Source organism: Mustela erminea, chromosome 13, assembly GCF_009829155.1.
Source record: "Mustela erminea isolate mMusErm1 chromosome 13, mMusErm1.Pri, whole genome shotgun sequence".
Classification (NCBI taxonomy): domain Eukaryota; kingdom Metazoa; phylum Chordata; class Mammalia; order Carnivora; family Mustelidae; genus Mustela; species Mustela erminea.
The window spans coordinates 82,361,212-82,384,723 of record NC_045626.1 but is presented as its reverse complement, the minus strand read 5'-3'; the positions used below and the strand labels follow the sequence as shown (position 1 = coordinate 82,384,723).

The 23,512-nt window shown below is 52.1% G+C and overlaps 1 protein-coding gene across 6 annotated transcripts in view; it reads left to right on the top strand.

The window, feature by feature from the left end:
• TPCN1 (two pore segment channel 1) overlaps positions 1–23,512 on the top strand; it is a 65,293-nt gene that overhangs the window by 8,212 nt on the left and 33,569 nt on the right. For 3 of the 6 annotated variants that reach the window (XR_004278070.1, XM_032310582.1, XM_032310583.1), the window contains exons 3-4: positions 12,158–12,295; positions 21,153–21,268. Coding sequence is in view for 5 of the 6 variants with exons in the window: in XM_032310582.1 (XP_032166473.1) it covers positions 12,158–12,295; positions 21,153–21,268 (254 nt within the window). In the remaining variant the exon portion in view is untranslated. The remainder of the gene's footprint in view (positions 1–12,157; positions 12,296–21,152; positions 21,269–23,512) is intronic. The other 3 variants (XM_032310586.1, XM_032310587.1, XM_032310584.1) reach the window with 1 other exon arrangement.

Here is a 23,512-nt window from a genome sequence, read left to right as displayed (position 1 = left end):
GCGTCATGTCCGGAGACTGGGCTGCTGCTTTGGAACATCATGGTACATGAGCAGGAGTCCTGAACGCAGGCCAGGATCTGAATCCTGTCTGCCTCACTCCTGGCCCACGGGTGGCCACGGGCAAGCCAGGAAGCAGTGGCAGCGTGGCAGCTGGAAACCAAACAGCAATTAGATTTTCACAGCCTCCCAGGGAGCCTGGGCATTTGGCTCCGCAGAGTCACTCCCCAGGCTTTCTTCGGGCCTCACTAAGGCAGAACGCCGGTGTCACCAGGCCCATGGAGGCACCCATTAAAATGAGCAAGCAGGCGGCCTGCTGGGTTCCAGCCTCCTAACCCAGACTTGAAGCCTTTCGCTTCCTCAGCCCTCCACATCTTCACAGGGGATCCTGTCTGTTGCCTCGGGCCCCCCTGCCATGAAATGCCATCTCTCCTCTCCACACGCAGGACACCGCCACGGCGAAATGGCAGTCATGGCAGCTGGGTGCGGGCTGGAGCGCGGGCTGCCCTCTTCTCTCCCCATCACCTCGCGTTTGCTCCGGAGTGCTCTGGCAGCCAGAGCAGCTGGCTTCTCAGCTTCCAAGTCAGGGAGGGAACCTGGGAGGGCTTTGATGGCTCACAGCAGTGCGTCTCTGGGGGCTCCTGATGGCCGCGTTCTCCCTGAGGCTGCCTCGAAGGGTGGCCCAGGAGGGAAACCCAGGCTCTTGAGGGGAACCCCCAAGGCTGATGGCGGTTCCCAGACTGACTCCATCCCACCTTGGTGTTCAGAAAGGCCACGGGGTGGCTCTCCGTTCTTATCCCTTTGCTGGGGCAAATTCCCTGATTTGGACATTTTTTCACTCCTTCCCTTCTCTCCTGGTCAATCCAAGCCAAGTAAGGTCTTACATGATAAAGATCACGGCTCTCGGGTGCGATGCCCCTACCTTGTGCCCAGCAGTGTTCAGAGGCTCTTTGCTCATGCTGGTGCTCTCTTTGGATGCTTCCAGTGGATGTGTGTTGCTGGCACCTTCAGGATCCCTGTCCGACAGGCGAGGAAACTGATGCTCTGGGAGGTTGGAAACTTCCCCAAGGTCACGCAGCCAGGAAGTGCCAGGGCATCGACTTAGGTCTTCTAACCCCAGACTCTGGCCCTTACCTCAAGTGCCACATGCCAAGAGGTAATAAACTCTGTGGGAAGAGGGAGAATTTTAGGCTCAATTTTCTTTTCCTAAAGGAAGTCGGTTTCCCTCTCTTTCTCTATCTCTCTCTTTTTTTTTTAACTTTTATTTCCTACGAGGCACATTCTTCTAAATTGGAGTTCCATACCTAGAGCTCCTTTTCATAGTGTAAAAATATCCAAGCTGATGGGGTGTCATTGTACAAACAGTTGGATCTTCACAGAGGAACCAGGAACCATGGGCAAGTGAAAAACCAGACCACAAAGGACACCCACGACTCCCCCCAGTAGAAAACTCCGGCTCTCTCCGCCACACAATCCCTTCCTCATCTCTTCCTTCACACAGGCATTGGGCTCAACTTTCCGTCATGGTGGTGGGGCTGAAAATGAGAACTTGGAGGAGTCCAGATTGGAAAATAGAAAAGGACGAAGGAACACCAGCTTGGGAGTGCGGCATGACGCTCAGAAGGCTGGCTGGGGGCCCTGAGGTGGGTGACCCCCTGAGGTCAGTGGTTCCTGGGATAGGCGACCCCCACATCCGGGCCCTCCTGGAGGATGTCCTTGGACTGGATAACTGAGTTAGGTCATGGGTGTTTGGGCTGCCTTGAGCACCGAGGACCCCTTTTGCCTTGTTTGTGCTTTGTGGGAAGGACCTATTTTGCTGGAAATACACGCACTTCCCTCTCTTCGAACCACTTGAGAAGACCTGGTTCAGCGGAATTGAACCTGTAGCGTAGGTGCTGGGGCCCGGCGGGCCTGGGCCTTTGCTTCCTGGTGCTGCCGCTCCTGCTGCCCCTTCCTTCACTCTGGCACCTGCTGCTGTGTAGGCCCACAGGCTGGTCGTTACCAGATTTTCCACGGCATCAGGAGAAGTCAAAACCTACACTTTTAGGGGCGTTTGGGTGGCTCAGTGGGTTAAGCCACTGCCTTCGGCTCAGGTCACGATCCCAGGGTTCTGGGATCAAGTCCTGCATCAGGCTCCTTGCTCACTGGGGAGCCTGCTTCTCTCTCTGCCTCTGCCTGTTATTCCGTCTGCTTGTGCTTTCTCCCTCTTTCTCTCGCTCTCTCTGACAAATAAATAAATAAATCTTAAAAGAAAAAAACACCTACACTTTTAATCAGAAGTCTTCTGACTTTTAAGTGTCGGTAACAGTTCTCATTTCTTAAACACAGCCGACCAAATAAAATCTGGTCAGTGGGCTGCTGCTTTATGACCGCTGAGCAAGAGCCCACCAAGTCAGCCTCGGCTTTCTGTTCAGAACCAGCCACCTCAAAGTCAGAAAACAGTATACAGCTGACCAAGGAACTGTGGCCCATAAGATGTTCTTGACCTTTGGGTGGCATTCAGTGGGACTTGGAACTGGCTGGGAGGTTTTTCTCTCTGCTTCCACATGATTTGCCCAGAGGAAGACCAGATTTCATCCATCTGTGGACGGGAGGCCGGAGCTGGGGGGTAGGCGTGCCTTGGGCACGGAAGGATGAGAACACAGAACAGGCAGGAGCATCTCCCACAAACGCCTTTGTCTTCCTTTTCTGTTTATCCTTTCCTCCCTCTGGGTTGCGATTTCTGTGACTGCTGGAGGACCCACTTCTCATTCGTCTCATCTGCATTCTGTCCAACTTAAAGATTCTCCTCTTTGTTCTTAGCTATTTGAACCAAGCTGGCTGGGACTTTTTTTTTTTTTTTTTTGGCTTTTACTTTGAGATGTAGAACATTCAAGCTTAGAAATCAAAAAAAGTAATAGTCTAATAGCTAGTATCCGTCTCCTAATTCTTCTTATGTTAACAATCACTGACTTCTTGTCAACTGAAAAACGAAGTAGAGCTTTTCAGCTGGTGGGCGCGTTATTTCTGAAGAACATAGAACAGCCACTATGGAGGGTGGAAGGAAAGAGTCAGATGTATGGCTTGTGAAGGACCGATGGTCTGGTTGGCCTCCAGGCAAATGAGTACAAAGCGCGTTCCTTTTGCAGCGTGTACTATAGCTGTGGAAGCGATTTGGAGGTCAGGAGAAGAAGGAAGGCAGGGGAGGTGGGATATGGGGCAGGCGGAGTCGGGCTTTCTGATTTGGGGCTGGAGTAGCAGCAGCAGAAGCTCTAGAGAGACTGTGTTTGAACGGGCGGAGTCTTTCAGGAAAGCACAGGGAGTCGATTGTCCCGGAGGAAGGGACCAGGGGGGCAGAGGCCTGGAGGTGTCGAGTGGGTGGCTGTGGGGGGTGCTTGGGTTGGAGCATGGGGAGGAGACACTGGCTTCTGATCTTGAAGGTTCCGTCGCCCTCTGCCCTTGAGGCCAGGCCAAGGAGCTGGGACCTCATCCCGGGTGACGGTGAAGCCCGAGAGGGTGCTCTCAGCAGGAGAGTGACATGGTCATGTTTCCGGGAACTGTCTGAGAATTCATGCAGGCCGCCCTGCGAGGAGTGTTTGGAGCCTGGTGTGGTGGCCCGGGGACCTGGTGGACCTATTTTGTTCTACCCGAACAGTGTTTTCAGAAGCGGCTTCACTGCGCAGGCCCGACGCTTGATCACGGGATGAGCACGTAGCACCCGTGGTCTCACATACTCCAGCTTCCCCTGGTTGTTACCCGCCGGGGGCCTGTAGGCATTTGAGTTTGTTGCCTTTGGAGTAAATTCTGGCAGGGACAGTGCTGGTGGGGACGGCACCAGGGGTGGTTAAGAGTACGCGCTCGAGGGTCAAGCCAGCTGAGTGTGAATCTGCTCTGCCTTTACTGTCGTGGGTTAAACAAGGTGGCATACCGCAGACCATCCATGTGGTGCCTGGTTTACACCAGAAGGAGCCCTTGGTGGATGCAAGCCATTATTAGGGACAAAGCAGGCAGACCTATTTTCTGGAGGGCCTAGAATGCCAATAGCAGGAGTTTGAACTTGGTCGAGGAGGGCAAGGGAGCTTCTGTGTCTGTCTGGGCCAGAAAGTGACGTGATGACAGAGCAGCATCTCCCCTGTGACCCTTGCCAACTCTGGCTGCCTTCCCCAGCCACCATGATGCTCTTCCTTAGAAACCCTGAGGTGGGCGAGCCCTGAATAGGAATGACTTTTCTCCCTGGACATTGGGAGGTGGGTGGAGAGGAAACTCCCAGAGTGTCCTGTAGCAGCAGGAGCCAGGATTGGCATTTTTCTGTCCTTCCCGACCAGGCTCTGGCCCTCCCCAGGGCCAGGTCCTGCACACAGCCTTGGAGCTCAGCTCCCTGCCTGCCTCGTGCTGGGCCCTCAGGAAACATCTGGGCCATACAGAACTGAGGAGTATTTGCACAGGCTCACCTGGCCTGGGGAGTAGGGCAGTGCCTCCTAGACACATCAGGGACTGCGTCCAACATGGAGAAAGGGGTCAGGAAAAGAAGAGCGAGGTTGGGATGAGTCTGTTCTGCTGTGCCCGGGCCCACCATGCCTTTCCTAGTCCCACCACGCCAAGCCCTTAGGATCAGAAAGGACCTACTCTCCTGATCTAAAAAAGCATGGCCTCCGACTGCATCCGGCAGATAAGTTTCTGCTTTGTTCCTGCGCGCTGACACAGCGCCTGAACAATCCATTGTAATCGAGGGTTGATCAGGAAGTTCTCAGTCGGCTCAGCCGGGAAGCTAGATCTAACTTTGTCTGTCGTCCCAAATGATAAAGCCTGCACGGGGTGCATTTCCCCTCCGTGGGGAAAAGAGGAGGTGGAGTCTGTCCTTGTAGCCGCCCTTCATGTACCGAGGAAGTGAATACAGCTGGGGTTTTTGGATTGCACGTTAAAAAAAAAAAAATACATTTTAATATATTTGTATTTGTTTAAATATATTTAAAGTATAATTAAAAAAAATATATATATATATCTGAGCTGTAAAAGCAAGCACAAAGCATAATATTGCAGCCCTAATATCTTTTCATTTTTGTTTTAGAAGGCGTGATTTAGGGGTTTTGTATTTCCACGAAAGCCTCAGTTATGTTTGGGGATTCTCCTAGGTGAAGGCGCGGTGACTTCTGGACCGACCCTCGCAGACACCTCCCACAGGTGCTCTGTGGGCTCCGCCCCTACTCCCAGGTCCAGCAGTGAATCCAGTAGCTGCCAATCCGTGCCCTTTATGCTGCCTTGAAGTCTGTCTTCCCCCGAGCCACTGTCCTTACTCTTCTGTTAGCGGCAGCAAGTGCTGTGACAGTGGCTTACTGAAGGAGAAGCTGTGTGCAGTCGTGTTTCAGTTGGCTTACGCCTGCAGGCCTTGTGAAGTAACGACGTGCATCTTCATTTTGCAAATGGGCAGTTGGAGGTGCGGAAGGTGAAGCTGAGTGGGGCCCGTTCGTTCCGTCCCTGATGGTGGGCGTTCGGGCAGACTGGTGTGTGGCAAGCCTTAATCCCAGACCCTGCCACCTATGCTCTCGGGCCTTGCCCGGCAGGACCGCATCTCTGCTCAGTCCCCAGTGGCCTTGAAAGTTTCACTAACCTCAGAGTGTAGACAAGGAAACCATAAGCTTCCTCCCACTCCCATGGTGAAGGTTAGGCCAAGTTCTCGGATCAAGTGTAAGATGAAGCCCTTTGAAACCAAGTACTCTGACCCACCTTCCTTGCCTTGCTCTGAGGCCCTGGCAGGGGTCCCGGTACTTTGCAGGCCATGAGAAATTTCTTCTCAGTTACACTCGGTGCTGACTGAATCCATAATCAGAAGTCTTAAAACGTGGCACCACTCACATAATCTCATTTGTTTTCTCATTTATTTTTTTGAGATTTTATTTATTTATTTATTAAAGGTTTTATTTATGTATTTTACAGAGAAAGAGATCACAAGTAGGCAGAGAGGCAGGCAGAGGGAGAGGGGGAAGCAGGCTCCCTGCTGAGCAGAGAACCCGATGCGGGGCTCGATCCCAGGACCCTGAGATCATGACCTGAGCTGAAGGCAGAGGCTTAACCCACCGAGCCACCCAGGCACCCCAAGATTTTGTTTATTTATTTGAGGGAGAGAAAGGGTAAGAGAAAGCATGAGAGGGGAGAGGGTCAGAGGGACAAGCAGACTCCCCGTGGCAGGGAGCCCAATGCGGGACTCAATCCCGAGACTCCAGGATCACGACCTGAGCTGAAGGCAGATGCTTAACCAACTGAGCCGCCCAGGCACCCTTGTTTTCTCATTTAAACCACTTTTCAGTACCAGTGTCGCCATGGGCTGCTGTCACCTGCTTTTGATCTAGCCCTACCCCAACTTTCTCCAGCTAAAGACCTTTGTCCTTTTCTTCTACCCAGCCTTCCCCAGGCCTCCCAAACCAGTTAGGGTAGTGGCTGCCCGTCCACACCCTCGCATTCTCTACGCCATCTGTGCCTCCTTCTCTGCTCTCCAGGCACAGAGGCCCCTTCCCTCCCCAGCACGTGCGTGCGATAGATCTGATTGATGTCTTATGGGCTGGATCGAGGTTTGCTTTGCACCATGGTGTGTTCCTAAAGGTTGTAAGAAAGTGGAATTTTGGTGAAGTAGATAATTTAAAATACGGGCAAGAGGGCTGAGTTTGACAAAGTGTCTTCACGTCATGATTTATATGCCCAAGTTCATCTGGTGTCGAGTTGGGTTTTATAAACCAAGTTCCTTTCAATCAGGGTTCAGCCTGTTTGTGGGTTTCTTTCCAGTGTCTCTGTGATGCCCATTCAGGGCGGTTGGGTTGGACAGGGCAGGAAGGCACTGTGCCCCCCTCGATGTAATGTCTGGGTAGGCGCTGCTGTTTTGGGTGTTGATATGGGGCACGGATGTACCTCTTTCTGGTGGTACAAGTTTTGCAAAGGCAGAGACCGTGACTTTTCTACTCATAGCCGGAGCACTTCATAAACAGATGTGAAGTAATGTGTCTGGGAGTGACTCACTGGGCTCACAGAATATCCAAGGCCCCAAGTGACTCTGTGGGTCACAGCGTAGCCAGCTCCGGCAGCCATCTGGGGTGACAAGAAGACTCATACACATGTGATGGGTCAGAAATAGTCCAGGCAGGGCCTGGTCCTTGCTGCCCCTGGGAAGAACTGACTTTTTGGATGGTTCTAGCACTTCACACTTCTCCGGGAGCCCACACCTGTCCCATAATAGCCGTGGCGGCCCGGGGTGCTCGGCTCCCACCTTCCCACCCCGCACCCCACCATCCTGCCATTGGTAGGCTGCCTTTTTTTCTCCTGCTGTAATCTCTCTTTTTGTTGGATTGGGTATTTACTTAAAAAAAAAAAATTTTTTTTTTTTTTTAATTCCTTTAGCTCTTGCTGAAAATCAGCTTGGGCAGAGTGGTGGTGCTCAGTGCTGGCTAATGGCTTGGAGCCCCTCCAAGCTGCCGGATGTGTTGGCTCTCACTTGTGGGTGGTCGTCGACAAGCGTGATGTCTCCTCTCTGTGACTCCCGAGGGTGCCCTCTTCTTGCCGGCTCGGCTGTTCACACTTGGCTGGCTGGCCTTGTCGTTGGCAATCGCGGTTTTTACGGCGCATCCCGGGGCTGGTCTGGTCGCCTCGACAGGGCCCAGATTTGTTCAGTACTAGAGCCCATTCGGCCTCCAGGCCCTTTGGCCCGTGTGCTCGTGTTGCAGGTTATTTTGTGCAGTTTTTGATGGGGAGCTCAGATGCCGGCCCAGGGTGCCTAGAGACTCCCAAGTCTGCAGACCGGTGGCTTGGGAGAACTCTCAGGTCATTAGAGATGTGGGTGTGTGTTGTGTGGGCGATGTTGTCTGCGGGCACTCTCCAACCTTCTGTCGCTTCTTCAAAGGCTGTTAGTCTACAGAGAAGGATGGGGTTGAAATTCCGGGGTCCTCGGCTGGTAGCTGCATAAGCTTCAGTGAGGAGCTGAGCCTCAGTTTCTACATCTGTAAAATGGGGATAAGAATACCTCCATTCAGGGTTAACATAAAGATTAAGTGGGAAATTCCATGTAACATGGCCTAGGACCAACTCAGTAAATAGTAACAAAGTGTCAGGGTTTCATTTTCAACAAAGTGGTGATGTTTCCCCTTCCTGAACCCTGAGTAGGCCATTTAAGGACTCTGGATGGAGAGCTCTAACATGCTCTTCCTCTTATTAAATCCCTGACTTCCTCTTAAGGAATTGTTAGCTGGTTTTGATAGTGTCTTAAATGGTAAATGGAAGAAAGTTCGCTTCCTTGACCACCTTGTCCCGGGCACACTACAGGGAGCGTTTACTTCAAGCAGCTCTGTGTCTCCCCCATTTGTTAGGTTGGCCTCTTGGTTTCCATTGTGTTTGTCTCTATCCGCGATGCCTCTTTTGGGCTGCCTGCCTCACTCGACAGGAAGGGAAACTGAGGAAAAAGGAAGGGGAGGCTGAGGGCAGTGCCTGGCCACTGACTGCACAGGCTCTCGGCCCTGTTGGCTCCTGTAGAAGCAGCAGGTCTCGGACAAGGGGCATGCCTCAGCCCTCCAGCTCTCTGCGGGATGTCGGCCTCTGACCACTGTCACTTCCCCAAGAGGCCCAGGCCTCTGGCCACCGCACTCCTTGTTGCTGCTCCTCGGGCAGGGCTGCCAGCAGCCACGGAAGGTCCAGATGCTGGGGCGCGGCCAGTGTCTGTGCGAGCCCCATGGAGGCAGCCCGGCAGGTGCTCCCAGGCAGAGGCTGGTGCAGACGCGGATCCATGCTGACGCCTCCGCTGACACCTCAGGAGCGTTGTGGAGAATGAGTCTCATGGCCAGAAGCGTCTTCCGAATGCTGCTTGTCTGCTGAGCTCTCGTGGGGGCTCTGGAAGTGCCTGCGTGTGGTGAAAAATGTCTCCTCTCCTGGGTCACCCTTCCACAGCTCCCGTCCCTGTCCCTGCGTGGTTCACAATTAGCATTTCTGATGCTTCCAAGTGAACATGGGACAGATGTTCGCACAGGTGCTGTACTCCTCACTGGGTAAACAGAGTGGGGCTTGCAGCCTGTGTGTGTGTGTGTGTGTGTGTGTGTGTGTGTGTGTGTGTGTGTGAAGCAGTTGGGGGGGGGAGGCTTCTGATGGGTGTGCAGAAAGTGTTTTGCACATGGTAGGTGCTCAGTAAATCCCTGGTGATGAGTGACAGTCCCAGTGAAAGCCCTTTGTTTCCATAAACCCAGTGACGCAGGGGCAGGAAGCAGAATTGCAAGCCGAGTCTTGACTATCACAGATGAAGGAGGGAGAGATACCATCCTGCCTGCGGGCATCCAGCAGCCACTCCTTCCCTCTCCACCGGCAGAAGGGGTGGGGGTCTGTGGGGGCACACAGTCGTGGCCGGCGCGGAGTGGTGAGGAGGCTTAGGTAGCGGAGGTGAGCGTGGTGGCTCCCGGTGGGGCACCTGCCCTGCACAGATGTGCTCACGGTGCTGCCCTGGGAGACTGAACTTGAGGTTTTGCTGCGTGCAGCGTCTGTAGATGGGGTTGTGAGGTTCACCAACACGGGCCGCCTCGTCAGGTGCTTCCTATTGGCACACTTGCTCAGGTTGCTTCCCTTTGGACCCAGTGGCTCAGGCCCTGTCTCCTTCAGCTGGTCTGCTCCGCCTGCTTGTCTCTGCCTGGGTCAGCTTCAGGATCACGGAACCTTCTCTAGCTTCCCAGAAATGCCCTGCTGATTGCTTCTTTGAGCTTTATGCACGACCTTCCCTGTTTCTGGAATGTTCTCCCCCCCCACCCCCGCCCCCGCCTCAATATAGTGAATCGTCTTCATCCTTCATACTTCAGAAGTGGCCCAGACATGACGCCTGAATCTTCCTGCATCTGCCCACGAGCCCCCATGGAGGGCAGTTCTCATACCCTTTTCTAGGCTGTTGTAACTAAGAAGTGACTTAATGCACCAGAATCACATTCCTTCTCATGACTCCTAATGGTGAGCCCCATGAGGACAAAGTACATGTTTTGACTTTTTTCAAATCCAACACCTGGCACATGCCTGGTATTCAGTAGGTGCTGAATAAATGTCTTTAAATTAAGCCCTATTTGTTTGTATCAGGAAGGCCAGCCTTTTAAAACTCCACCCTCCCTTGTTCTCCCCCAGATTACTGCATGATTTATGAAGCCTGCCGAGTGGCTGTCAAGGTCATGTTTGTAACCTCAGGGAGCAGGTGCTCTGAGTAGCCAGTTGGGGGTAGGCTTCTGGGGCAGTAACCACTACCCTTAATTACAAAGAAGCACTCATGTCCCCAGCCCCTCCCAAGAGCCTCTGTTTACAGCTACTGCTCTCAACCTTCTAGCCATTTCCCTGACAGTTCAAGGCCCTTCTGTGGCTGACCTCCTGTACCTACAGAGAATCTCTCTGGATTTGGCCACGTCGGTCTCTGTCAGCTGGCCAGAAACGAAGTTGAGGGTGGCACAGGGCATTATCCTGGCTACTTCCAAACCAGGCTCCTCCTTCTAGAACAGTGGTTGACCCGTAGTACTGGCCTAGTTGAGCCTTTTGTTTTTCCTTCCCTCCTCTGGCCTAAGCCTTTGGCAGAACAAGTTTCGGGCTTGAGGCCAGCGATTCAGCTATGTTGGCTCTGTGCCAGCCCTCCCCTTCCTGGAGGTCAGTATATCTGCCCAGGGCTCTGTCCGTGTTTGCCGTCTTTCCTAGCATGCACCGATAACATGGCCCTACGTCCCGTGCCATCTCGCAACCCGTCATCAGAAAGAGAGGCCCGAGCAGGAGGAAATGTGCGCCCCGCTTTCTTGTCGCAGAGTGTCTTTTATCTGGGGGCCTTTGAAGAGCCAGCCAGCAGCAGAAGCGGTGCCCGGAAAACTCATCAGTGTCACTCTGGTTTATTTTCCTCTGCTCTCGGAGTTGTTTTTCCCATGGAGTGGGGCTCTCAGTGACAACTGGCGAACGGTTGGGCCGTGGCTCGTTGTCATTCTGGCGGGCACCGGTTTCCGGGGGGCTCCGGGTGCTTTGTGGGCATTCACATTTGTTTCTGTACCGCCCAGAGCACAGCTGGCCCCCGTCCCAGTTAGCGGGTGGAGAAACTGAGGCTCTGGGGATTCTGACGGCGAACCGGCGGGAGGGGAGGGGGCCCAGTCGGGAGGGAGGCTTGAGGAGGATGTGCAGTGTGTGTGTGTTTGAGAGTGGGTGAGGTCGTGCACATGTTAAGAGGGGGAGAAGGAAGACTAGCAAGGGTAGAACGAGACTAGAGAGCTTGGTATAGACCTGCCCAGCGGCACTCCCGGTCTGGCATTCTTCCCCGTCCGGGAGCTCATAGGCCTTTTATCCACAGCAGCCTCTGGTCCTAGGCCCCCGAGGAGGGTCTCAGTGGCTTCCCCAGCCCACGCAGACCCTGCCCTTGCTGGGTATGGGGGTTGGATCCCAGAAGCCCTCCCCTCCTGCCTGTTCTTTTCCATTCTTTCCGGCTCCTCCCTAGTGCAGCTTTATGGCGGCATATGGAAACTGTTTCTATTTACCCGGCGCCACCAGGATGCTGCTGTGTGCTGTGCTCCAGCGAACGGAAACCTTGGATTCCCCGCAGGGTCATTTCAGAGGCTGCATGCAAAGCAGCCAGCTGTTTTGCAGGGAGCGTCTGGGCCCTGTTACATCAGCGCAGAGAAAGCGTTACCATCTGTGCAAACAGGTCATCCTGGTTTGGTGGCCTGTCGTCTGCTTGGGGAACTTCTCTCCCACTTGGAGAGAAGGTTTTTTTACTGTTGTTTTGTATTTGAAGGCCTGCCCTGTTGGCCTTTCCTTTCAACTCCTTCCCCTCCTCCTGCCAGTGATTTTATGTTCACCTCCCTGGGCTGGCTGCCAGGATCCAGGGAGGGTAGTTAAGGAGTAGGTGTTGCGTAAATCTTTAGTGGCTAAGGTCTGCGGGCAGAGGAGGCCATAGCCTGGTTTCCACAGGAGAGCTCTCTGCCCGGGGCAGTAGAGGAGCAGAACAAACTGTTTCTCTTCGGGAACTTTCCCCGGAGGCACAGAATGGGATCTTCTTGGTTGCCAAGAATGTTGCTGGTCAGCTTCCTCCGGCCCTTTTAAAACCTGGGAGCAAAAGCCAGTGGAGAAGCTGGCTTGCTGGGAGGGCCTGGAAGCTGCTTCTCCCACCCTCCTGTACCCACTGTGGGTCTTTTTCCTTCTTCCCTCCTGCTCCCAGGCCGGCTGCCTCCCAGGAACGCGGACATGCAGAGGCCGGGGTCGGCAGCTGTTTTCCTTCTGGAGGAGGTAGTGGAGGGCCAGCTCCCCAACAGCCCTGTGGCGAGGTCATCCCGTCTCCACCAGATGGGCCCTTGCGGTATGCCTTGACCTTGCCTTTCCAGCTCACCTGGAAGAGCCTACCCTGCTCTGGGTGAGGATAGTGCCAAAGTCTGAGGTTGCCGTCTTGATTCTCATGAGGTCTCTAACAATCCCTGGTTGGGCCAGACCTGGGGAGCTGTGGTGAGAGCCCTCCTGACTGCTTTATTGTCCGGGACTCTTCCCTCACAGGGAGCACCCGTCATTCACCTGGAGACCTGGGGGCGGGTGTTTCCCCAGGAAGTGCAGAGTTGGCCAGGGCGGGAGGAGTAGGTGGGCAGAGCAGCAGGGAAGGGGGCTGCTTGCAACGCCCCCCTCTCCGGGGCTGAGGCTCCCCAGACAGACAGACAATTTGGAGCAGACCCAGTGGGCACAGGGCGTGGGCTGTCACCAGGACATGGGGAACTTCATGCCCAGTAGAGACCAGTCAGAGGGCCTAGGAGTCTCAGCACTGCCTCTCACATCCTGCCTTGAGGGGGCCTTTGAGAAGGAAGCCCACTGGGATCTGTTCCCTGGCAGGCAGGGCCTTGTGCCCCCGGGGACCCCACCGTCTGAACCACGGGCCCACCGTCTGTGTCCTCCAGCTTGGCTGCCCACTTGAGCCTTGGGCCCCTGACTTGCTCCCTGCTCCCCTGCCTTCCTCTCTTTTATGGGCTGTAATTGTCCTGCCCCTTTTGGGAGCTGCTGAGCCTTTGAACATGCCTTAAACCGCAGCAATAAAGCACTTGGGATTTGGAGCGTTTCCATCACCTCTGTGGCCACTTTTCCAGCATAGGAAGTGGGAAGCAGTGTTCGGGGGCAGGGAATTAGGAGCCATGTGGTGCCCCAGCACCCCCATTTGCGGTGCACTGAAAGTGCTTCTGGACTTGGCTGCAGGGCTGCCCCCTCTGCGTGAGGACTGCCTATAAAAGGAACAGGGCAAGCCAGGGGCTCCCTGCCTTCCATTTGCGCCCTTTGTATAATCCCTAAATGTGCCTCCCAGCCGCTGGAGCCAGGTGTGAAGAGGGCTCTGTGAAGTCTCCCGTGGCTTTCCTGAAAAGCCCTGCAGCCTTCCCACCGCATCCCCCCACACCTCTGGGCCTTTGAGCCCTCCCCGAATATAAGAGCCACAAACAAGCTATGGGGCTTTGCCTTTAGGAACCTAGTAAGCAAGCCAAGTTCTGTGTTCTGAGCAAGCATCAGGTTGAATGGTTCGAACAAAGTCCACTCTGGAGGGGAGACTCCTCCATTCTTTCCTCTTGGCTCTGCCAGTCACATTTTTCCTTTTCTTTTTAAGGTTCTGTCCCAAATCACCCTTATATGAAATAGTGCCTCTGCAGCAAATCCTTAGAAGAATGATCTTTTAGAAAGCACAGAGGTCATGTCACAGCCGGGGCAGCAGTCCACTGCAGTCCCAAGGGAGCCTACCTGGCAGGCTCTGTGCATAGGTCCTTGTCCCTGCCCTCTGGTCACTGGCCCAGGAGTGTGCTTCTGGAATCTTCGGGGAAGAGCTTTATTTCACTTCATTACAAATGTTTGTGGAGCATTTGTCCATCATGCCCAGCGCTATTCTGGGTCCCGGGGATTCCATAACAAGATGAAAGTCCCTGGCCTCACAGAGCTGGCATTCTAGGTGGGGGAATGCACAAAACAGGCCAGCAAGTAAATCAGTGCCCTTCTAGGTGGTGACACGACCCCAGGGAGAAGCACAGAGCAGCCCGAGGAGGACAGGGTAGGCCAGTGACTTCCAGAGATGGGAGAGATCGGGGGAGGGCAGAGGGAACACAAAGTGCACAGGGCCTGAGGCAAAACCTTCCAGGCCTGTCCCAGGACCATGAGGAGGCCAGCATGTCTGGAGCAAGAAGGTGGGTGGGATGAGACATCTCGGTCTCATAGGCCCTTTTAATCCAGGGGAGGACTTGAGGGTTTTCCTGAGAGCGGGATGCTGCAGTCTGTTTGGAGCGGAGGAGTGATATCATCTGGCTTAGGTTTTTAAAGGATTATTGTTATACTGAACTACTAAGTTTACTTAAAACATACACACACACGCGCACACACACACACAATAAAGGACTTCTCTGGCCTAGAGACTAGACAGGCAGGGTGAGGTGCGGGGAGCCCAGTTGGCAGAAGAGGTTGTGCTTCCCCGGGGGAGAGGTGGGTTGGGCCATGGCACAGGGCCGGAGCAGGTAAGCCATGGGATCTTACCGGCTGGGCGCAGCCACTATCTGGGCATCATTCAGCATAGTGAATGGAGGGCATACCAGGGGCTGAGTCTCCTGACTCCCGAGGAGCCCTCCTGCTCTGGGGTTCCTATGGGTGTGGCTACTCTGCTCAACATTTTAGGTCGAGGGAAATATTTTCTCATAATACCTACTCACCCCCCAGCACTGTACCTGCTGAGCACACGGGGTAGCCCTCCTCTGTGATTCAGCACGGTGCTTCTGAACACAGACCTGGTTCGCTTTCTACATGTGTGAGACCTGGGGCAAGTTCACACATCGCTCTGCTCTGCCATTGCCTCATTCGCAAAATGGGGACAGTCGCGGTCAGTTGGGAGGATGAAGTTCACGTGCATATGGGGTGTGTAGGAAGTGCCTGGCACAGGGGATATGCGCCGTGTGTGCGGAAGTCCGTTATTTGGGCAGAAGCTGAGTTGCTGAGCTCTGGACTGCATAGATTTGTGGGGCTGCGGTTAATCAAGAGAGGGAAAGGAATGAGTGTGCTAAGAGGCACCCTTGCCCTCTCCGTGTAGCCAGGCGGTGTTTGAGGAAGGCTGTTGATAACTAGCAAGGTCCAGGCGTCTGGACCCTGCCCCAAGGAAGGTCATGCATTTGAGTTGTTTTTAAGGCCAACTGCCCCAACCTGCCTGTCCCCTCGGAGTCTCCGTGTACCTATAAATACAAAGATGCTGGGGATTGCAAGGGCAGCTGGTCCAACTCCCCACTCGCGGGGTGAGCCTCCGTTCTGTTGAAACAGCCATGGATGGCTGTGGAAACGCTTCTTGAGGCCCCGTGGTGATGGTACCCTTGCTGTCTCCACAGACATGTGCCCCTGCAGGGCCGGGGCTCTCAGGTACCTCTAGTCCCCATCCTGCCCTCTGCCCTGTGGACACCCACTAAACAAATGAGTAAATGAACAAGGCAATTGTTAGCTTAAAGTAATTTTGTAAAGAATTACTTCCAATGTACAGATCGTATTTAGAATAAAATAACAACTATGTGCTTAGCTGTCACAGGGCCTAGCATTTACTAACTTACTTCAGCAAAGCAAACACGACATCTAGAGCCCCTTCTGCCCAGGGCGTCGTTGGTCAGCCGTGCAGCACGTCTGCTCTCGCACGCCAGCCCGCCCTGTGTGGTCTGTGGCTTTGGAGCACACGTTTTATCTCTGTGGTGCTCACTGTCACATGGGACCCCCTGTGTCCTCAGCGCGCCTTAGGAACCGGCTGCCCTCTGGAGCCCGGCCCGTGAGCGCCAGGCTGACGAGCCACCCGTCTGTTAGAGCTTGGGAGGGACTGCGGTTCTGAAGACCCTTGCTTGCCCGGATGCATATAGCTCCTTGTAGGACGAAGAAGTCCGAGTTTTTCCTGAGGACAAGCCATTTCGAGATTTTAAGCAACAGAGCACGTTCCCTATTGATGCTTTGCCAACCTCATCCTCCAACAAGATGCCTGGGGTCAGGAGGCCAGGAGAGGCTGGGGCAGCGAGAGCCGGCCTGGGGGCTATTGCTGTCTTGTAGGGGAAAGGCAGGGACCAGCGAAGGTGGGGAGTGGAGATGGGTCTTAGAGAGGAGAGCTGAGCTGGAGCCTCACTGGCCATGGAGAGAAAGGCGATGTCAAAGTTTTCCATCAAAGCCTAGAAGCCTGGTCCTTCTCCCCATCCCAGTGGTCCCTGTGGATTTCAGAAACAGGAGGGAGCTGTTGTTTGTGGCTTAGAGGGGAAGATGCCACGGGGCACCTGATCCCAGGCAGAACCTGCTGGTAGGAGTGTGAGCGAGGTGCACGGGTGGCAAGGAGCGGCCTGCACTGGGGGAGGTGATAGCCACCCTCCTCGCCGCTGTCAACCCCATCACAGTGGTGTGCGGCGGAAGTGGTGAAGGCCAGAGGGGAGAAACCAGGAGGGCTGAGGGAGCTCCTGGGTGTGAGGAAGAAGGCAGATACATCTGCTGAGAGCCCCGAGAGGAAGGAAGGGCCAAGAAAGTTTGAGCAGAGGGTCTCTGAGGCAGGGGCTCACGCAGATGCCAGCATCCAGCACCGCCTGGGAAAGTGGCAGTAATGTCCGCCGCCATCTGTGCCAGCTCATCGCCGCCCACCCCACACCGGCCCCGTTATTTCTTCCACCTAGGACTGCTGTGGCGCGGGCGCAGGCTCCTGCCATGGAGCGGGAAGGTCATGGAGGACGGGCGCAGGCACGCAAGGGCGCAGTGCCGTCCAGCTGCCTGCCGGCGGCTTCTCCTACCGGGGAGGCGCATTACGGCTCCTGCTTCCCTGGTCCACAGCAGCATATCCAGGAAGGCGGTTCGACCTTCTGTCTGTGCCTAGGGCTTACTTCTTCCAGAAATGGAAACCGGGAGCGGAGTCGGGGAGCGTCGGCCTCGGGTAGAGAAGGACCAGAATGGTTGACCGCGAGCTGCAGCCAGATGGGCCACCTCCTGCTTGTAACTTCTTAGAGGGATTGAACTGCTGCTGTGTTTCATCCTTTTGGCGCCACCCTTTCCAGGCTTCCATTTCCCGAGAAGAAACGGAAGAGGCATATAGCCTGCTGATGAGGAACTAATCACCCAGTTAGGTATCCCAGCCCTGCTTCCTGCCCGCCACTTGGCTTCAGAAAGGCACCTGGCCTTTCTGCGGGGTTGTCGGGGTATAAAGCACTTAGGTGGGAGTCAGTTATCTATCGCTCTAGAGCAGAGCATCCGAAAACATAGTGCCTGAAGATAGCAGATATTGCCTTGAGACATTTTGTGCAAAAGACTACAGTTTGGGCAGGGCCCGGTGGAGGGGCTTATCTCCCTGCCACGCTGTGTCAGTTTGGACACTTGTCTGGGGGACAGGATCTGGTTTTGAGATGGTTCGTTCACCCGACTGGCAGGTTGCAGGCTGTTGGCTGGGGCATCAGCTGGGCTGTGGACAGAGGGCCTTGCTTCTTCTCCACAGGCCTCTCCGTCACACAGCGTGGTGGCTAGGTTCCAGGAGCAAGGGTCCCAGTAGGAAAAGGGTGGGAGCGTTCTTATGACTTAGGCTCAGAAGTCATTAGCATTATGTCCTCCATCCTGTGTTGGTCAAGATAGGCACAGTCTCACCTGGTTTCAAGAGGGAGACACCCAGGCTCCACCCGTTCGTGCGGAAGCGGCAAGGTTCTAGAAGAGCACGTAGGATGAAAGATTGTGCCATGGCTGAATTTGCAAAGTACAGTCTGCCGCAGCCTAGGTTTTGGCATGTGGTAAGCCTCAATAAATGTTTGTTACCATGGCTTTAAAGGCATCATCTGCTGTCGACTCCTCTCTCTTAGAGTTGGTCATGGAGCATAGGAGTTAAATGCATCTGTTCTGGAGCCCGGCTGCCCAGGGTCAAATCCTGGCTTGGCCCCTTAGAGCTGTGTGACCTTGGCTGAATTGCTTAACGTCCTCGTACAGTAGCGTTTATGACCGTACATACTGCTTGGGATTGTGAGCGCAAAGCACAGAGCCCACGAGTAGTGTTAACTCTTTCCTATTCTTCTGTGCTTCGGCTGGTACAGTCCCTTCTAGGAAGATTCTTGTGGTTACACATCCTCACAATGGAGATGAGGCACATTCTGGGTTAGGTCTGTGAACTGGAAATCGCTGCGTTCCCAGAAGCCTGAAGTTTTGGAGGGGAGAGAGGGAAGTGTACCGTAAACGGATAAGGTTCTTATTCTATACATGAGGTGACACAATATCGCTTGACCATAGACTGTGGTAAATTAAAAATGTGTACCATAAACCCTAAAGCAACCTCCAAAAAGCATTGTAGCTGAGCCAGCAAAGGAGATAAAATGGAATCATAATAAATATTCAGTGACCCAGAAGAAGGCAGAAGAAGAGAACAAAGAACAGATGGGACAACTATAAAAAGACAGCAAGATGATATATTTAAACCTAACCCTGTCAATAATTACATTAAATGTGATAAATCTAAATATGCCAATTAAAAGGCAGAGATTTTTCAGACTTGGGGGAGGCAGCAAAATCAAACTATATGCTGCCTCCAAGAAACACTGTTTAAATATAAAGACACTAAGGGATTAAAATTAAAAGAATAGGAAAAGCCACACTAATCCCTAATTGAAAGAAATAATCAAAAGCTGAAATAAAGACTTCAGATAGATAAAGACTTGGGTTTATTTATAGAATGCACATACATATATGTGCATGTATGTATATGTATATATATGTATATGTATATATATATATATTCAAAAATAAGAAAATTACCCAAAAAACAAACAAGTAAAAGATTTGAAGATGCTTCAGCTAAAACATACAAATGGCAAATAGGCCTGTGGAAAGGCCTCAAGATTATTAGCCCAAATGCATATTAAAAGCTTTAGAACAAGATTAAGAGGATGGAACATGTCCGGTATGGGTGAAAGTGTGGAGGAACAGGGTCATTTCCAATGACCCTGCAGGTCATTTGGAAAACAGTCTGGCAGTTTTTTAAGTTAAGCGTATGATCTAGCAATTTCACCCGTAGGTGTTTACTGGAAAGAATTGAAAGCACGTGTCTGTACAAAGCCGCACGCGTGCGTGTTCATAGCAGCTTCGTCTGAAACAGCCCCAAACTGGGTGCAATCACTTGGGTCTCCACCAGGTGAGCAGATGAACCATGGTATATCCACATACCACGGAATACTGCTCAGCCAAAACACCGGAATGAGCTCCCGATACACAAAACAGCATGGATGCATTTCAGAGTGGTTACACTGAGGGAGCGAGGTCAAACCAGGAAAGCATACGTACTCTGTGATCCCTTCTTTGTAAAATTCTGAGATGCAAAATCATCTAATAGTGACAGAGAGCACAGAGCAGTGATTGCCTGGGCGTGGATGGAAGGGGTGATGGATGCGTGATCTTTTTTTTTTTTTTGACAGACAGAGATCACAAGTAGGCAGAGAGGCAGGCAGAGAGAGAGGGGGAAGCAGGCTCCCCACTGAGCAGAGAGCCCGATGTGGGGCTTGATCCCAGGACCCTGGGATCATGACCTGAGCCGAAGGCAGAAGCTTTAACCCACTGAGCCACCCAGGCGCCCCGGATGTGTGATCTTGATCGTAGTGGTGGTTTCACAAGCATGTGCCTATATTAGAACATACCAGATTGTGCATTTTACTGTGTGTCAGATATACCTACATGAAGTTGTTTTTAGAAGTGGGTGGAGAAGAGCTTTGCAGGATCCGGCTGCCCTTGGCTGGCCGTTCAAGCTTAGAAGGACCAGGTAGGACTCTGCAGCGGTAGGACCCTTGCCAGTTTCCTCCCCTTTCCTGTCGGGTGGTGAGCTTTACACATTTGCTTCCTGCCACCTCTGTGCATAGCTCCTTATCCAAACATAACTTCATTCTTTATTTTTCTGGAGGAGGATCAGTTTGAGTGTGAATTTATGGTCAAGTTGATGACAAAACTTCCCAATAAATTAACAAGTTGAAAGTCATCTCTTAGTGCCTTTGCTTACCATGTATCCGTGGACACACGTGAGGGTTGTGACAAACCCAATTCAGACTGGTTTAAGTATAAAAGGATCTTTATAAGCTCAGATTTTGGAAATGCTAGGAGGTCCGTATCGGGCACATCTCAGTCCCAGGGTGGAACTAATGTTATCTCTGTGATTCTTAAGTTCCCTGTCAGTTTTCTTCTCAGGTAGGCTTCCCTCACATGGTGGCGGCAGAGGCAGCCACCTGCCCCAACACAGAAAGAGCCCCTCCTTCTTGAGTGCTTCAGGAAAAGGTCCATGTTCAACCCTTATTAGCTGGGCCCGAGATAGAATACCACCCCCACTCTGCTCCCGCCAGCCTGAACCAATGCCTGTCCGGGAAAAGAAGGGTTTTTGTTGAACCTGCCGCGAGCCAGGGGTGGAGTCGGCTGGAGATAAAGCATGGGTGCAGAGTAGGGAGGGAGAGGAGGTTCCCCAAAGGCAGATGGGTTCAGTGTTACTGAAAGTAAACAGGCCTGGATATCAGCAGGGAAAAACAAAAACAAAAACAGATGACCCTGCACCGGGAAACAAATCCAGTTATTTTTGTTTTAACCATGTAGAATATTAACATGCTTCCAAAAGTCAAAAATGTACAAAAAAGGGGCGCCTGGATGTCTCAGTTGGTTAAGCACCTGACTCTTGATTTCAGCTCAGGTCATGATCTTAGGGTCGTGAGATTGAGGCCGGTGTCTGGCTCTGCACTCACTGTGGAGTCTGCTTGAGATCCTCTCTCTCCCCCTCTCCTGCTCGCTCACTTGCTCTCTCTAAATAAATTAAAAAATCTTTTTAAAAAATGTGTTCAGAAGGATCACTCCCTTTGAGTGATACTTCTACACTGCCCCCTGCACCCCTTGTAAGTAAATGTATCCTTGTTTCTTTTTGTAAAGATAGATATCTGTATGTTTTCTTGTTGCCTCCCTGCCTTTTTTTTTTTTTTACACAAAAGATAGCATTTTATATGTGTTCTCTTGCACTCGCTTCTTTCATTTAACGAGAGCATGAAAAGCATTTTTAATTAGCCGTGCTAATCCTTGCTATTATTCCAGGGATTCAAGCACTGACTTGTAGATAATGGGATATATGTGTGAGCAGACGAGCCTTTTCTTCTGGTGAATAGTGCCTTTATTCTCTTGAGCCTGGGTTGTGAGTGAATCCCTCTCCCCTTCCTATGCAGATGGAGGCAGCTATGCCGTCCACGACTCCCGGACCCCCAGTCTAGGCTCAGGGGATGAGAGTCCCACCGGACACAACTGGGAGATCAATTATCAAGAGGCAGCAATCTACCTCCAGGTGAGTCTCTCCGATCGGGATGTCTGTTTCCGGTGCCTCTTGGCCGAGTTGTGCAGCCAGGGTTCTGTTACAGCCCCAGAGCTCTGGCTTTGGTTCTTGTCCCAGCTCCGTGTGTGAGCTTCTCATCTGTAAGGTGGGGAGAGCTTACATGATCATGCTCAGACGAGCAGGGCGATGTGTGTGGACTTTCTTGTGACCCCCAGCATGTGGCCCTGCCTGCTCGAGTCTCCCTGAGTCTATCCACTTGGCCTCGGGGCACACTGGCAGCCAGTTCTTGAGGGGGGAGTTTCTTTAAATATGTTACACTGTAGCAGGGGTTTGTTGCCCATTATGGGAACTTAGAGACCTTTCTTTCTTTCCTGTTAATTTGCTTTCAGGTTTGCTGTTTCTTGCTTGGTACTGGTTGGTTTTTTGTTTTTTGTTTTTTTTTTTTCTCTTTCAAAAAAAAAAAAAACTTTCTTTGTAGAAGTAACACACGCTCATTGTCGTAAGTTTAGGCACAAAGGGGCTGTGGAAAATATGTCCACCTAAGTCACTGTCAACATTATTGAAGAATAATACGTAGGTTTTATGTGTTTTGTAAAGTTAATTTTTTTTAAAGATTTTATTAATTTATTTGACAGATAGAGATCACAAGTGGGCAGAGAGGCAGGCAGAGAGAGAGGAGGAAGCAGGCTCCCTGCTGAGCAGAGTGCCTGATGCGGGGCTCGATCCCACGACCCTGGGATCATGACCTGAGCTGAAGGTAGAGGCTTTAACCCACTGAGCCACCCAGGCGCCCCTGTAAAGTTAATTTTAAAGTCACAGTTGTATAGTCTTTTTTTTTTCCCATAGTGGCGTAACCCACTAAGCTACCCAGATGTCCCTCTTTTTTTCTTTTTTTAAAGATTTTATTTATTTATTTGACAGAGATCACAAGAAGGCAGAGAGGCAGGCAGAGAGAGGGGAAAGCAGGCTCCCCACCGAGCAGGGAGTCCCAGCCCCAAGCTGAAGGCAGAGGCCTAACCCACTGAGCCACCCAGGCACTCCTGGAAGCTTTTTTCTTCTGTTATTATAACTCCTGTAACAAATTTTAATGACTTTTATAATTATATCTGGTAAATGTATCCTAATTTACTTAAACTATCCTGATAAGGCTGGGTATTTTCCCTTTTTATGGTTCCCTTATTATATATTACGCATTTCCCTATTACAAATTATAATCCGAGGACCATCTACACAAAGAGCTATTTCTCTCTTTAATATCCAGGATCGTTTTATTAGGAAAGCCTCTAGGAAGTGGAATTACCAGACGGGAAGCATCAACATTTTTAGGGCCCTTGATGTACAGTTATTGAGTGTTCTCCAAAAGGGGTATTGCCTCTTAACTGCTCGTTGCACTGTCTGCGCCATTGCCATAATCTTGCCATTCCTGTCACTGTGAGATCTCTGTTTCTTGTGTGCAAGGAGTAAGAGTCTAGGTGAGGAAACGGAATCTTTCTGAAATTCATTTGAATAATAATTTCCCCTAATCTTTTCTCTTTGAAGCAGCTCTCACATTGCAAGTATGTGTTTGGTCACTTCTTTTGGAGGATTGCATTACTTTTGGATATTTGTTTGGTGATCGTTCAGTTGTCTTTATGCTTCTCATGTCTTTTTTTTTTTTTTTTTTAAGATTTTATTTACTTATTTGACAAAGAGATCACAAGTAGGCAGAGAGGCAGGCGGGGTGGGGAGCAGGCTCCCTGCTGAGCAGAGAGCCCAGCGTGGGCCTCGATCCCAGGACCCTGGGATCATGACCTGAGCAGAAGGCAGAGGCTTTAACCCACTGAGCCACCCAGGCGCCCCTGCTGCTCATGTCTTATGTGGGGTCACACGAGTCGTACCCCTCAGCCAGTGCATTCTGACCCAAGTTGAAGAAATAGTAATGTTTCAGAGACATTTTGGCGAGCTCAGGCATGTCTGTTGATGATCTCGCAGAGTCCCCCAGGGTCACCCGTGCACTGTCACCTACTCCGAGGTTGACCAGATGCTGGAGAAGAGCACGGAGTGGGTCAAAACACAGAGGTAGGATGGCCTGGGGGACTTCAGAAATCTGGTAATTCCTTCTCTCCTTAAGCGGCTGAGAACATTAGTGATAAAAATATCTATTTCTAAGTGAGCCACATTCTAACAATCGCCTCCCAAAGTGCTTTGATCGTCTTCCATTTGCAGACTAGCAGCCGACACTGAGGGGAACTAAAGGAGTCCAAGGCCATCCAGCTA